Source organism: Sparus aurata, chromosome 6 (assembly GCF_900880675.1).
Source record: "Sparus aurata chromosome 6, fSpaAur1.1, whole genome shotgun sequence".
NCBI lineage: Eukaryota > Metazoa > Chordata > Actinopteri > Spariformes > Sparidae > Sparus > Sparus aurata.
Genome location: NC_044192.1, coordinates 20,577 through 35,000, shown reverse-complemented (window position 1 = coordinate 35,000; position 14,424 = coordinate 20,577). Strand labels below are relative to the sequence as shown.

Here is a 14,424-nt window from a genome sequence, read left to right as displayed (position 1 = left end):
ACTTGGCTTGATTATTTATGTTAGGCCTCTTTTGTGTGCTTTCTGTAGATGTAGGTAACAGGAGCCAGTCAAATGTGGCCAGGTCAACACATTTAGTGGGTTTCACTGTGACTGTCCTGATACTGTCACAGTCAGAGGTGAAGTCACACCTGGTAATTGGAATTTCACCATTATCGTTTATTATTAATTTGTCTGATTAGTCTCATAACTCTTAATTAAAAAATACCTTGATTTTTCTCTGGAGCACAGTTTGAAGGTGTTGTAGTTATTTTTTTAAATTGTTAATCATTTTAAATGCAATTTAGTATATTGTGTTATGTATTATGTATGTATTTATTATTGGCTGATGTGAAATCACATTTACCATGTTGCTTTTAGTTTGAAATTAGTTTGTACATGCTATTACCATAATGTCCAGAATATAAAGGTTCAACCAAAGAATGTGATTGGCTCGTTAATTTAACAGGTTTTTCAAAGTGGAGGCTTCCTGACTGAAGAGATTTGCATTTTATGTTTACAATACTCAAATAAATACAATAACAGACATGAAATCATTTTATTTTAATATATTATATATTCACATTTCTTGTAAAAAAATGCCACATTGCCATAGCAACAACAAAAAAGTGTGATCGTTACCTGTTCTTGTGAAGTCTCAACTAACAAGGCCAGTGTTTCTACATTTGTGTGTGACACCACTGGATGTTTTGAGGAGACCTCAGCACAACTTCCAACCTGTTTGTGGTGAACAATCCAGGTACTTTAAGATAAAACAATATTCTCATGGGATTGAAACTGAAACCAAAAAAAAAATGTGAAGTTGCAATATTTTCCATGGACTGAAAGCAGCCCTAAACAAACTTTTCTGAGAAACCATTTAAATCAGTTGCACAATGCAACCAGGAAAACAAAAGAAAATGTTCACTTCATATTTTGTGCAGTTTTCGTTCACTTGAAAGCTCCTTTTTCTTGTATGTAAGAGAAGTGAACTACGTTAAGTGTGATGGGCCTGTAGCCCTCGACGATCAGCTGCCGATGCATATTGGCTCATAACAAGTTCAGTAATACAATGTAATCAATATGTTTAAACAAGTCCATCAACACATGATGATATGTTGAAGTAAATATATTTCTAACCAGACAACAGAAGTCAAAATGTTATTATTAATAATTAGAGTTTGTCTGTCTGTCGTTAGTCCTCTGCAAGTGTTAACATGACAAAGTAACCTGATATTGAACAACCAGATGCTCCTGGTTCAGAAAACTAAACTCCTTTCTGTTAGTGGAAAATTAGCTGTTGGTGAAACTAATAAAACATGAAGTTTATCAATAACTGAAATATATGATGCCCTTCAGAACAACAATGAAAGAACAGAGATATATTATTGTTTTAGTGTTATTTATTATTTTATTAATAACATCATTTTTCTGTTTCCTCCGTTATGTCATTTAACTTGATATATGTGAGTGTTCTTTCTGAAGTGCTGTTTCATGATGTCGTGGTTTCTATTTGCGTGTTTCTCCTCGGGATGTTCTCCAGGTGGCGCCGGTCCGTCCTCCACTGTCGTCCGTCAACCGGAAGCACTTGTTATCCAGGGCCTGCTCTGCCTCTGATTGGCTCGTACTCGTTGCTGTCATTGGATGGGTTTGTTGTTTAGTCTTGATGATTGGTTAGAGTTTGAGTATGCGCATCAGAGTAAGCCAATCAGAAGCGGCGTTTTTCTGGAAAAAAATCTTAACGAACCGGAAGCAGTCCTCTCTCACTTCCCGTTTGCGTCAACACACGTGTGTGTGTGTATTTGTGTGTTTGCGCGAAGAAAAACGGCAGACAACTCTTTCAGGACCAGTCCGCAGTCCGACCACAGTCCGTGTGCCGGTGCCACAGCACAGTCCACCATGTTTGAGCAGCTGGGTCTGATCGGGACGATCCGGGACGAGGAGGAAAGTCCGGAAGAACCCGACACCGACTCCGACCAAGAGGTGAGTGTGTCCGGCGACACGACCCGAACCCGTTGATGAACGTCCTGTGATCCAGGAGGTCTGAAAGTCTCCAACAGTTTGTATTAGAATATGAGAAACACCTGATCCATACATTCATGTACATTAATCAGTACGATGCAAGATGTAAGGTGATAACTGGACTCTCGGTTCCGTGGCGCCGTACAGTCTGTTAACATTTATTACTTTGGATAATCTCCTCGGTATAAATGACGTCAGGACCGTCAGTCTGAATTTAAACCCATATTTGACTGGTTTTATTTATTTTATTTTGTGTTCTTCTGTTGTGATTCAGATACTTGAAACTGATTCGACATCAGTTAAGTTTGAATTGAAATATAAACTCAGATCATTTATCTGAACATTACTGTCACAAAACAACTTGATCAGACTAATAAAACAGAATCAGTGAACATGGTTGATGAACCTGTATGGACTTGGAACATTTATAAAGTTTCCTGTGCTTTAACAACAATAATGTGTCACATGTGCAGAAGTGTTTAACCGGGTCAAACCGACTACGACTGTTTTCATTAGTCTTCTTGCTCAAACCGATATTTCTACCACAAAAAATAATTATTAGGTTACAGATGCATTGAATTGGAAGACAGGATTTATGTTCTCTGCTTGTTACAACAAATGATAATAAATTAAATAGAAATAGATATAAATAATAATTTCCTGTGTCAACAGAAAGCCTCCACAAAATATCAATGAAATTGTACAAATTAAACAATGAAAATTAATACACAGTTAGGCTAACAGTCAACTTAATATTTCAATTAAACTATTGCACAGTGTCCACATTAGAATCATTGAGATATAAACTGAGGCCACCTCATAGTTGTATCAATGTCTGCATGTAATCAAGAACTGTGCGTCAAATCAAATAAAGAAAAAACATTTTTACATTATTTATTGTCATTTAGCGTTTAATTATTCAGATATATAATACTGTAGATATGTATTGTTTTCTTCTCTCTTTCAGGAAAAGAAGAAACATTTTAAAGTAGAATAAAATAGCTTTTTAAAAATTGTTCATCTCAAAATAAAGTACTTCATTTAAAAAAACTAAAAACATTTCAAGCAGCATTGTGTGTGTGTGTGTGTGTGTGTGTGTGTGTGTGTGTGTGTGTGTTTCAGGATGAGCCAATCGTCTTGAACAGGAAGAAGAAGTTTGGGAGTCGCGGGGCCAAAGACTTCAACAATGACTTTGAGTTTGGAGAGAGAGATGGACTGAACGATGATGACGACTGGGTGATGTCTGACATCATGAAACAACTCAAGAACAAGGTAGAACCATTATAAAGTGGTTGGGGAACTCTTGAGCAGAACCTTTAAAGTTCTGGGGGCGCAAAAGGTTTAAAGACATTAGGGTTGCTTGGTTCTTCTGTTACTCTATCAAGTGTCTGCAGGGTTCTCATCTTGTTTGCTCAGGTGTCTACAGGGTTCTCATGTTGTTTTTTCAGGTGTCTGCTTGGTTCCCATCTAGTTCTTTCCAGTGTTTGCGGGGTTCTCCTGTTGTTCTTTCAGGTGTGTCAGAATGAAATGACATGAATAAGTTGAAGTATCGTGTTCTATCGTCACCTGAATACGAACACCTGATCTTCAGTGTCGTCGCATCTCTGCAGCAAAATGTTGATGCAGTCACGTCTGATCTGAGAGTCTTGTAGTGTTTTTGTTCTGTAACATTCTCCAGCTGTGGGTTTCTCTAAAACTGTATTTTATGTTCACAGAGAACTGCGACCACTCTCGACCAGAAAATAGAGAAAATCAGGAAAAAGAGGAAAGCTGAGGTAAGTACACTGGAATGTTCTTCTTCCTGCCTGGTCCAGGCCTACTTCCTGCCTGGTCTGGGTCTGGGTCTACGTCCTGTGTTTAAGGTGGGTTTGTTTTGATCTGCAGGAGAAATCAGCTGAGAGTGATACAATTGAAGGTTCTGCAGGAAACAACCAAGAGCATGATGATGGTGATGATGTAAAGCCCCCTGGTGGAGTCGATGATGAAGACAACGACGATGATGATGATGAAGAGGAGGAGGATGAAGATGAGTTTGACTCAGGCGATGAAGAAATTCTGACCAAATCAGGTGAGTTGCTTGATGTTTTATGTGTCTGATAAGATAAAGAGGATGAAATGATTTTGATTGACTGATAATCGAGTGTTTGGCATGCTGTGAGGAGAACATCTCATTTGACGTCTGGTGACCCAACTGAGCTCTATTAGCCCCATTCACAATGGCTTTTGTAGTGCGGCTTTAGTACGCCAATTCCCCACCTCCGTCTCGGTGTGAATCTCTTGGGTTGAAATTTCGCTCCAGCGCAGCTCCGCCTATTGAGGTAGTATCAGGGCCGTATTATTGGAGAACCGAACCAGTGTGAACGGATAAGCCGATCGGACCGTCGGTTAACTACTGGGGTCCTTCACTCAACTTAATACAGAGAAATATCCCACAAAGCAACGTTACATGACGTAACTGTCTTTGGCAACTTATATGAGGAAAAAAATACCACAGATATACATCGAGGAGTGTCTGTCCTCCTGCCTGTCCTACTGACATTTCGTCACATTTCTGCCTGAAAAACGGCGTCTGTCAGTGCAAAAAAACGTTAACTCACCGAGTGTTTGTGATGAAAATAAATCACAGCAACAGTCATTCCTCCAGACCGAGTCGCATTGAACTTTCCCCCTGGAAAACAGCCTCGTCCCCGCGAGATTGACAGGGGGACACCGGGGAAACACCTTGAAAATACACCACCGTCATCATCATGACGTCACCGTCACGACATCACCGTCACGCAAGGGCGTAACCATGGTATAGATATTGTGGGGGGTCCAAATGAGAGCCCTTCCCCCGAATTTTGTTTTTTAAAGTACATTTCCCACAATTCTATGATATTTTATATATGAAAATTTGCACATTTAGAAGTTTTGAGGACAACATTGACCATTTGAATTCACATGTAAAGGAATATTCTGTGAAATTGCATGGATTCCTACAGAATCAATATAAAGCTTCTCTTTAAATTCCCATTAAGTGAAAATCACTGTTTTTATCTCAAAGGTTTTGCTCTATATCTCACCTATATGCCAGTATCAGGCCCAATGTTACTAGTTTTATTTACTGCTGACATGTAGGCCTAGGTCAAAACTAATGTCATCATGCTGTTTAAGTTCTCATTCAGATTTCTCACCTGATCATCTGTATCTCCAGAGCATGTCCCTGCCTGGCCACTGCTTCCACCTGCCTCTCCCTCTCTCTGTGTCTCTGTGCTGCCTACATTGTGACCAGATACCATTATTTTACCAGAAGAACAATGGCTGACCTTGATGATCATTTTAATTTAATACATTGATTTTTCTGCTTGTGTTACTAGTTTATTTGCTTTAGCTAAATGGTAAGTGCATAAATAACAGTGTAGAATGTACAGCAGTGTAGCCCCTTTCACACATGCACTGCTATTCTGAACTGACCTGGACATTACCTGGAGGAGCTGCATGTGTAACAAATGAGAGCAGTAACAGAGATGAGTTTATGTAGGAGATTTTCTTCATTGAAAATAAGGTTTTAAGCTCCAACAAACAGCTTTAAATTACGTAAATTAACACCTACATGGCATTAATGCAAGAATATGAATGTACTCCTGTCTAGGGCTGGGCGATATGGACTAATAGTCATATCCCGATATATTTAGGCTGAATATCGATATGCAATATATATCCCGATATTTTTATGCAAAGTGAGAGCAAATGTTCAGTGAAAATCAAAGCCAAATATGACATGTGGGTTGGAATTTCGTCATTTTAGGGGCAAGTCCATTTGGCCTTCACTTTTTTTTTTTTTTGTCAGGGGCACAAAGGCCACTGGGTAAAATTTGTTGATTTACCTTTCAGACTGATACCATAACATCCTAATGTATAATAAGACATGGATTATGTATTAAAACATTTTTTAAATACCAATATCAAGTTAATGTTACATTACAAAACAGTTTTTTTAAGTAGGGTTAGGGTGAGGTGAGTTTTGTGACACCACACTGAATATTAGTGTTACTGAATATTTCTCCCAAATAGAAATTCCCCAAAATTATGGCAACGCACATTTTTTCCAAACAAAAAAATTGTAGAATAACCAGCAGGAGACCACTGATGTGTGGAATGAGTTTGTGGCACTACACTCTGAATAATAGTGAAGTTATTGAATATTTTTTGTAGTATCTCTTTTCAGTGTTGCACTTTGTAGACGGTCCCTGCGCCCTCGTCTCACAGCTGGCTGACCATACAGACCAGAGTTAATGTCCAGACGCTCGTTTTGATTAACATACGGTTGTAGCTCGTTGTCTACCGTACTATGGTAGGAAAGAGCCGTCAGTTGTGTTTTAACAAGGTTTCACTTATGAGTTATTGATCCGGGAAGTTCGAATCTGTGAATATATTTCCAACTTTACCGGACTAAATCCTACCACATAAGTCGGTCACGTATCATGTCAAACCGGCTGCGCTCGCTCGCTGTGCTGTAAGTTTCGTTCTTCTGTTTTGAGACGCTGCTGCTGTTTGAGAGACTTTCAGGTGAGATCATCGTGATGATGAGACTCCACCTGCGCGAACCGCGGACTCACTGAAGTTACTGTGAGTGACTACTGTGCACTCAGGTGGCTGTAATTCAGGGCAAGCTCGCTACGCTGACCGGTGGCCGTGCGATGATATTTTTTCACGGGGTATCAAGGCCAAAGTGTGGGGCAACAGCGGCCACCAAAGTGTTTGTTGAAGAGTGCCGGAGTGTCTGTTCCAGCCCCTCCCCTCTCTGTGCATGAAGGAGGAGGGGCGGGGGGAGCAGTGCAGAGAGCTCCGGGTCAGCGGCTTGCCCGGAGCAAGGACCACAGCGCAAATTTGAACTATATCGATGTATGCGATATGGTCTAATTCCATATCACATTTCAAAAATATATCGATATAAGTTTTATATCGATATATCACTCAGCCCTACTCCTGTCACATAACTCCACTTACATGACAATTTGACTTGAAAAAGAAGTCAATCTTCTGCTGCCTCTTCCTTTTTGGCATTCATAATCATGCTGAATAATATCAAAATCAGTGGATGTTTCTAGAAAACTGTCAGTTACCATTAACTTTACCTGGCTTACCTGGCTTGGCCTAATCCATCTGGCTTGCTTAATATTAGCAAACATGCCACGAAGCAAGACAAAGTTATTTACAGTCAAATTCTACATTATTAACTAGTTAAACAACAGTTTCATACCTCCACACTGTTCGCTGTCTGCAGCCGCGAGTGACGGCAGCTCCGCTAGCATGTTATTGTTTACTTTCCCGGGCGGCCGGGACTAGTGGGTTTGATCAAATGGCTGTGATTGGCTTGATGGTTGTCAATCACTGTAACTTGACCAATGGGTTTTTCATGTATGGGGGAGCGACTCAGCTACTGAGGTTCGCTCCATTTCAGTATGCTATTACACCGCGAGGGCGAACAGTTTAATACCTTAGGATGGGCGCAACCAAGTTTACAATTGGGAGAGGGGGGTTCACACAATTGTGTTTTCCTTAAAAACGGAAATAAATTGAAAATAAATAAGAAATAACGAGACAGATCTTTTGACAGGGTTTATAAAAGAGTGCATATTTAACATATTTTTTTCTGTATATTGGGGGGGACAGATTGCCATTTTCTCAATATTGGGGGGGACACGACCCCCCCAAAGAATGCGTGGTTACGCCCATGCCGTCACGCCTCTTCAGGAGCCGCAGCGCCGGCTTTCTGTGTGAAATCACTGCGGTTCGTCTTTAAGGCGGAGCTGCTTCCCTTTGTGCAAATCACCATCGGCGGAGAATTGGCGAACCGCGTCTTCTCCTGCTAGTGATTCTAATACGTTTAAAGAACCAGATGATCAATAAACTGACTTCATGATCATCATGTTATCATAATTCAGTTCAACAAAACAAATTCCTGAACAGATGTAGACATTAAAACTTCAATTAATAACTCAGTATTTTATTTTATTTTTGACTTCCTGTGGTTTGACTTGTTTCCTGTCAGACACCCTGAGAGACAAAGAGCGACGAAGAAGAAAGAGGAAGGAGGGAGAGGAGGTGAGGAAGAGGAGCAGATTAGGTCACAGGTTCATTGACAGTTTGTTCTGTGTTACCATTGTAACAGTCATGTTTTTCAGGCCCCAGAGTCCTTTTATGAAGATGCGTCTCAGTACAACGATAAGCTGACCTTTGGTGACATGAACCTATCCCGACCCATCTTGAAGGTAACCCCATCCCAAATTTTCCTCTCTGTTGTTGATCAAAGTTGTAGCCCCCCAGCTGAACCATGGAGTCCTCATTTGGCTCCAGGAGGGGCCTGGCTGTTACTGTTCATGACTTCCTGTTGTGTCCGCGCAGGCCATCACAGCTGTGGGTTTCAAGCAGCCTACCCCTATTCAGAAGGCCTGTGTTCCTGTTGGCCTGCTGGGCAGAGACCTGTGCGCATGCGCTGCTACTGGGACAGGTAACACAAAGATACTGGTACTAGTTAAGCATACTGGGACAAATTTTTAAAGTACTGGAACAGACAGATTAATGAAATTATTCATCTCCTTAGGAAAGACGGCAGCCTTCATGTTGCCGGTGTTGGAGCGTTTGGTTTATAAACCCAGGACATCTCAAGTGACCCGGGTCTTGGTTCTGGTTCCTACCAGAGAGTTGGGTATCCAGGTTCACTCAGTGGCCCGTCAGCTTGCTCAGTTCACCTCCATCACTACCTGTCTGGCTGTCGGTATGACTATTTGCTGAGTCTTTGTTTACTGACAGTGTCTGTGAAAACATGCTCGACTCTCTGGACTCGGTCCGACACTGGAGTCAGAGAACAACGCTTGTTTTTTCCACCGGCTATGCCACAGCATGTTTCAGTAGCGTCCCAGAGCCGGCTCTCTGCTCCTTGGAGAATACTTGCCATTTCTATTTTTGACGGAAAAGGACAGCGTCCGCTTCAAACTGTGCAGATCGAGCCAGGCAGGAAGTCAGAGACTGGACTGGCATGGTGCATCCAGTCCACTTTCAAAATAAAGAACCTTGTGTCAACTCAGGATCTACAACAAAACAAAATCTGCAATATTACCAGTAAACACATTTAAACAGAAAATTCAATGATTTAACTACGTAGCCCACTCAACCACAGTAGAAGCAAAAAAATCAGGGAGAAATTATTATATGAACTCAATCTGAGCAAGTAATCAATGGCCTAACCTGAATCTGGTTTTCAGATAACCTGTCCCTGTGTGTCTCCAGGTGGGTTGGACCTAAAGTCTCAGGAGGCAGCATTGAGGGCCGGGCCAGATGTTCTGATAGCCACACCTGGTCGGCTGATTGATCACCTTCACAACACGCCGAGCTTTGAGCTGACTCATATCGAAATCTTGATCCTGGATGAGGCCGACAGGTACAAACTGACACCTGCAGTTGAGGAGACATGTATCTACCGATAAACTGAGTCGAGGAAACAAAGACTCACCTGTTGGGTTTTATTTTGTTTCTTAGGATGTTGGATGAGTACTTTGAGGAGCAGATGAAGGAGATTATCAGAATGTGTTCCTACAACAGACAGACAATGCTGTTCTCTGCCACCATGTCAGAGGAGGTACACAAATACCTTATCCACGTCTTGCATACTGCTCTTTCACTGTGTCTTGTGACTTCTGCCTCCAGGTGTTTCACTGTGTTGTGACTTCTGTCTCCAGGTGAAGGACCTGGCTGCAGTTTCTTTGAAGCAGCCAATCAGAGTTTTTGTTAACAGCAACACTGACGTGGCTCCATTTCTGCGACAAGAGTTTGTCCGAATCCGACCTAACAGAGAGGGAGACAGAGAGGCTGTAGTGGCTGGTGTGTACTGAAATATAACTAATAATGAAGTATTACTTCTACTGCATTACTGACAATACTAGTAACACTATTTGTTCTGTCAGCTCTGCTGACTCGGACGTTCCAGGATCACGTGATGTGTTTTACTCAGACGAGGAAACAGGCTCACAGACTGCACATCCTGCTGGGACTGATAGGACTGAAGGTTGGAGAACTGCACGGAGAACTGAGCCAGAGCCAGAGACTGGAGAACCTCAGGTACACTAACCCACAGTACAACAAAGTGTTCTGTGAAATTGATATTTATAGTTGCTTTTGGAATGACCTTCTTTGTTCTCCTGCTTCTTTTTTTTCTTCAGGCGATTTAAAGATGACCAGATTGATATATTGGTGGCAACAGATGTAGCAGCCAGAGGTCTGGACATCGATGGAGTTAAAACAGTGAGATGGACTCCCTTCATGCTCCCTGTAGAACCACTGTGACTATGTGGTTATTAGCGAGCCACTGCAGAGTCATAGCAGCTGTTGTAATGTTATTGTTGTGTTACTATTGTGTTTGTGATTGCTTGTCTCTGCATCGGCTGCTCACATTAAGTCCATCATTCTGTCCATTTAAGACACTGTTTGATCAATGTGCCTGTCAAGGATGTTTTCAGTGAAGCTAATCTTCATCTCCTTTCTCTCCGTCCCCTCTGTCCCTCCCTCTTTCTCTCTGTCCATCTTTAAGGTGATAAACTTCACCATGCCCTCCACTGTGAAGCATTATGTTCACCGGGTTGGACGGACAGCGAGAGCCGGTCGTTCAGGACGTTCGGTGTCCCTGGTTGGAGAGTCTGAGAGGAAGATGCTAAAGGAGGTGGTGAAGTCAGCCAAGACCAGTGTCAAGGCTCGAGTCCTGCCACCAGGTACGCACACCTGAGAGACAGACAGGAGGTCTCAGTATTAGCAGTGAGACAGCGAAGTGTGTCCAGTAAATAGACACATCCAAGTAACATGAAATGATTGATCACACTGAACAGATGTTTTCTGTGAGTGTGAACAGAACAGGAAGTAAACAGTGTGTGTGTGTGTGTGTGTGTGTGTGTGTGTTGCAGAGGTCATCCTTAAGTTCAGAGACTTGATCTCTAAACTGGAAAAAGACATTGATGCTGTGATGAAGCTGGAGAGAGAGGAGAGAGCGCTGGCTGCGTCCGAGGCTAAGGTACACATTTATGCCTGGTGTCTTAAGGTTACTCTGTCACACAGCTGCCAGCCAATCAGAATCAAGAATTTTCACACTCACATACACAGCAGAAAGTCTCAATCGACAGGAGACGTTGTGTTCTGTATGTGAGTGTGAGAATTTCTTGAATTCTTGAACAGAACACAAATATCTAATTCTTTGATTAGAAGTCACTTGTATGTGATACCTTTTTGTTAACGTGTGTGCGTGTGTGTGCGTGTGTGTGTGTGTAGTTGAGCGTGGCTCAGAAGCGTCTCGATGGCTCGGCCTCCAGTCAGTCACAGAGAGTTTGGTTTCAGACTCAACAGGAGAGGAAACAGAGCCGCAGTGAGTATTTATACAGACACTGCAGGACTAATACACACTGCAGTACTCTGTTTTACTCCAGACTGTTTTAACTCATTCTCCTCCTTTGTCAGTGTCGAAGGCTCTGCAGGAATTCGATCTTGCTTTGAGAGGGAAGAAGAAGAGAGAAAAGTTTGTGAAGGACGGCAGGAGGAAGGAGTTGACGGTATTTATATTCATAACAACCAAACTGATCAATAAAATAATCAATTGAGTGACCACCTGAGTCAGAAGGTGCATAGGATTGCCACATTGTAATTTCTACAGTGTAGCCAATTAATTTGTGATAAATTGCATGAAGTTTGGTGGAAGCTGAAGCCAAACAAGATCACACATCTCCAGATCAATCTGTTTTATTAAATGTTGTGCAGCAACTCACCTGTGGCTCTAAACTCCAGAACTGAAGAGCGGAGCTGCCACCGCAACTGTGTAGAGCTTATATGTTTATTTCATTGAGAGTGGTGTGAAAAAAATCTGCGTCACCCGAACAGCAGTTTTTTCATGTGCAGAGACGTGTTGCCACTCACTTTGCACAGTTGTACAAGCTAGTTGGCCATGAGCTGTATTCCCTAACCCTAACCCTTTTGTGGTGTGTTCAAGTGCAACTCTTGGGCACAGACACAGGAGACATGAAAGTGTTGAGCTTCGCAACAGCTGGTACTTAACGCCATTTTGTTGTATCAGGGCCTGAAGTCAGATTTAACAGACTCTGCCTTCATTTGGTCCATCCAGTTTTCTATAATTTCATATAGAATACAACTTTGTTGTCTCCAGTGTCTTTTCCTCGCCTGTCACATGAGTGCAGTACAAGATGAATCATCACATACCAACATACAACTTCAAATTTAAGTCGTAGTGAGAGCTCTGTCTGTTATCAGCTCTGTTATTTTGTGTGTCAGTCTGAGGAGCGCGCTCAGTTCGAAATCCTGAAGGCTCAGATGTTCGCCGAGCGGGCGGCCAAGAGAGACAGACGACCAAAGAGAGCGAGAGCGATGGTGGAGGACGATACGCCGACCGCAGGTCCAAAATACTGCATGAGTACACAGAAATACAGCATCATGCCTCAAATATACTGCATCAGTACACAGAAATACTGTATCAGTACCCAGTCTGATGAAACTGAACTGTCTTTCTGCAGCAGCTAATCAGAAAGCGGGAAAAGGAGGCAGGAAGTCTGTGTTTGATAAAGAGCTGACCAACACAAGCAGCAAGGCCCTCAAACACTACAGAGCAGGGTGAGACACTTGTCTGTATGTCTGTTCACCTGTCTGTCTCTTCACCTATCTTTAACACCTGTCTCACTCGTGTCATCTGTGTAACCTGTCTGTGTCTTGTGTGTGGTTACAGACCATCCTTCACAGACAGGAAGCGACTTGGTTTGGACAGGAAGCGTCCCGGCAGCTCCAGGTGAGTTTGACCTTTTCTCTCTCTAGGTGTCTCACAGAGAAAGAGTCAGATGTCTGATGCTCTGTTCTTTCCTTCAGGTTCAAAAAGAAGAAGTGAGAGATGAGATGGTAGCCCAGAGCTGCATTTGTCTGCCCGTCGTCTTTGTGTTGATTGTGTCAATGTTTGAGCTGTTTTGTTCATTAAAGACATTTTAAATAAAGCTTTAGTATGTATGAAAAGATGTCATTTTTGTTTGTTCAGACAAGACAAACGACACGAGAAGGTTCAAGATCTTTAATACAGAAATCGATGAAACAGAGAGCTGTGCAAAGAGACACTTTGTTCAAACAAGAGTGTTATTTCAACATAAAAAGGACGATGAAACATGTTGACAAATTCTTTCAAGGTCAAACATAAATCCAGAACACGCTGAAATGTTTCAGTGTAGTTGAAATAATCCAGTGAGTAGTCAGTAATGAGGACTGATCATAGTGAATAGTTATTACTAGTGTGGAGGATTACATCATATGTTCATATGAAAGTTTTTATGACATCATGATGTAAAAATGTTTTCATGTCATTCAGTTTGAGTCACATCATCATTTGAACGTTCACTGACGGTTAATTTAACTGCACCAATGAAAAGCAAGAAGTCAGTCACAGTGCTGCAACAGTAACCAGGCAGCAGAACGCTGTTTAATGTAGGGTAGGGGACTTGATACCCTCTCCTGAAGGAGAAGGAAGATGCACAGTCCATCCGCCCATTACAGCAGCCCGTACCCCTGCTCCTAGTGGTGTTGGCGGTTGCGCTGGCACCTCCTGCCATAGCGCACCTCGGTCCAACCATCCATGTTTTCATTTTTTTGTACATTTGTAAATGTAAATGTTTTCATTTATTATTATCTTTTGAACTGTTTTATAATAAAGATGAAATGCTCAAATATGAACTAAAAGAGCTCTCCAAAAATTAGGAAAGAAGAAAAAGTTTCTTCAAGTAAAACTGTTGAATAAAATAAAATAAAATAAAATAGCTTTTAAATAATGAACTAAGAAAGGTATGCCAAGAAAACGATGTTTCGACCCTGTACGAGTCGTCTTCAGGTGTTGGCACATAGGAAAATTGAGCTGGCTAGCAAAAACTGTTTGGAGAGAGATCTCCTCTTCCTTTGCTGGTCAAATTGAGAATCAGCTCTGTGAAGTTATTCTTTTTATACCCTCTGATTTGAACTGAACTTTTTATCCATGTAAATTATATTGTATCAGAGTATTCTTGTTTTTTAGTTATAGCCTTTCAATGTTCACCCTGTAAATGCCAAATTAAATTAAATATGTTTTATCTTTATTTATGTGTATGAGCTGTGGTAAGAGCACATTTGGGTTAGGGAAACTGAGCCCGTCCTTCCCCCGGGAAATCTCTATCACCCGGTCCCAACCGGGTTGGCGGTTGTGCTGGTGCTTCCTCCCATACCGCACCTCCATCCATTATTTTATTTTAGAATGGTGTATTTATGTAATTATAGTTTGTAAAATATTTATAATAATTAGTAATGTTATTATTGTTATGTATGAAATGAAAATGTGTTTATGTATTTTTTAACTAACAAAAAAAT

At 41.6% G+C, this 14,424-nt stretch overlaps 1 protein-coding gene across 2 annotated transcripts; it reads left to right on the top strand.

Annotated features, from left to right (window-relative positions):
• The first annotated feature begins 1,741 nt into the window (after nucleotides 1-1,741).
• On the top strand, nucleotides 1,742-13,053 carry ddx27 (DEAD (Asp-Glu-Ala-Asp) box polypeptide 27). 2 transcript variants are annotated; one of them, XM_030421285.1, is made up of 21 exons: nucleotides 1,742-1,980; nucleotides 3,142-3,291; nucleotides 3,735-3,794; nucleotides 3,904-4,087; nucleotides 8,054-8,106; nucleotides 8,187-8,273; nucleotides 8,407-8,512; nucleotides 8,606-8,779; nucleotides 9,292-9,442; nucleotides 9,541-9,640; nucleotides 9,741-9,882; nucleotides 9,966-10,119; nucleotides 10,221-10,302; nucleotides 10,589-10,766; nucleotides 10,956-11,062; nucleotides 11,317-11,410; nucleotides 11,503-11,594; nucleotides 12,328-12,448; nucleotides 12,570-12,663; nucleotides 12,776-12,835; nucleotides 12,913-13,053. In XM_030421285.1, exons 1-21 carry the CDS (start codon nucleotides 1,897-1,899, stop codon nucleotides 12,929-12,931), a joined length of 2,292 nt encoding a protein of 763 aa, XP_030277145.1. In that variant the 5' UTR covers nucleotides 1,742-1,896; the 3' UTR covers nucleotides 12,932-13,053. The 2 variants fall into 2 exon arrangements, with proteins under 2 accessions (XP_030277145.1, XP_030277144.1); XM_030421284.1 differs by having other exon boundaries at nucleotides 1,743-1,980; nucleotides 12,567-12,663.
• Nucleotides 13,054-14,424: the final 1,371 nt, after the last annotated feature.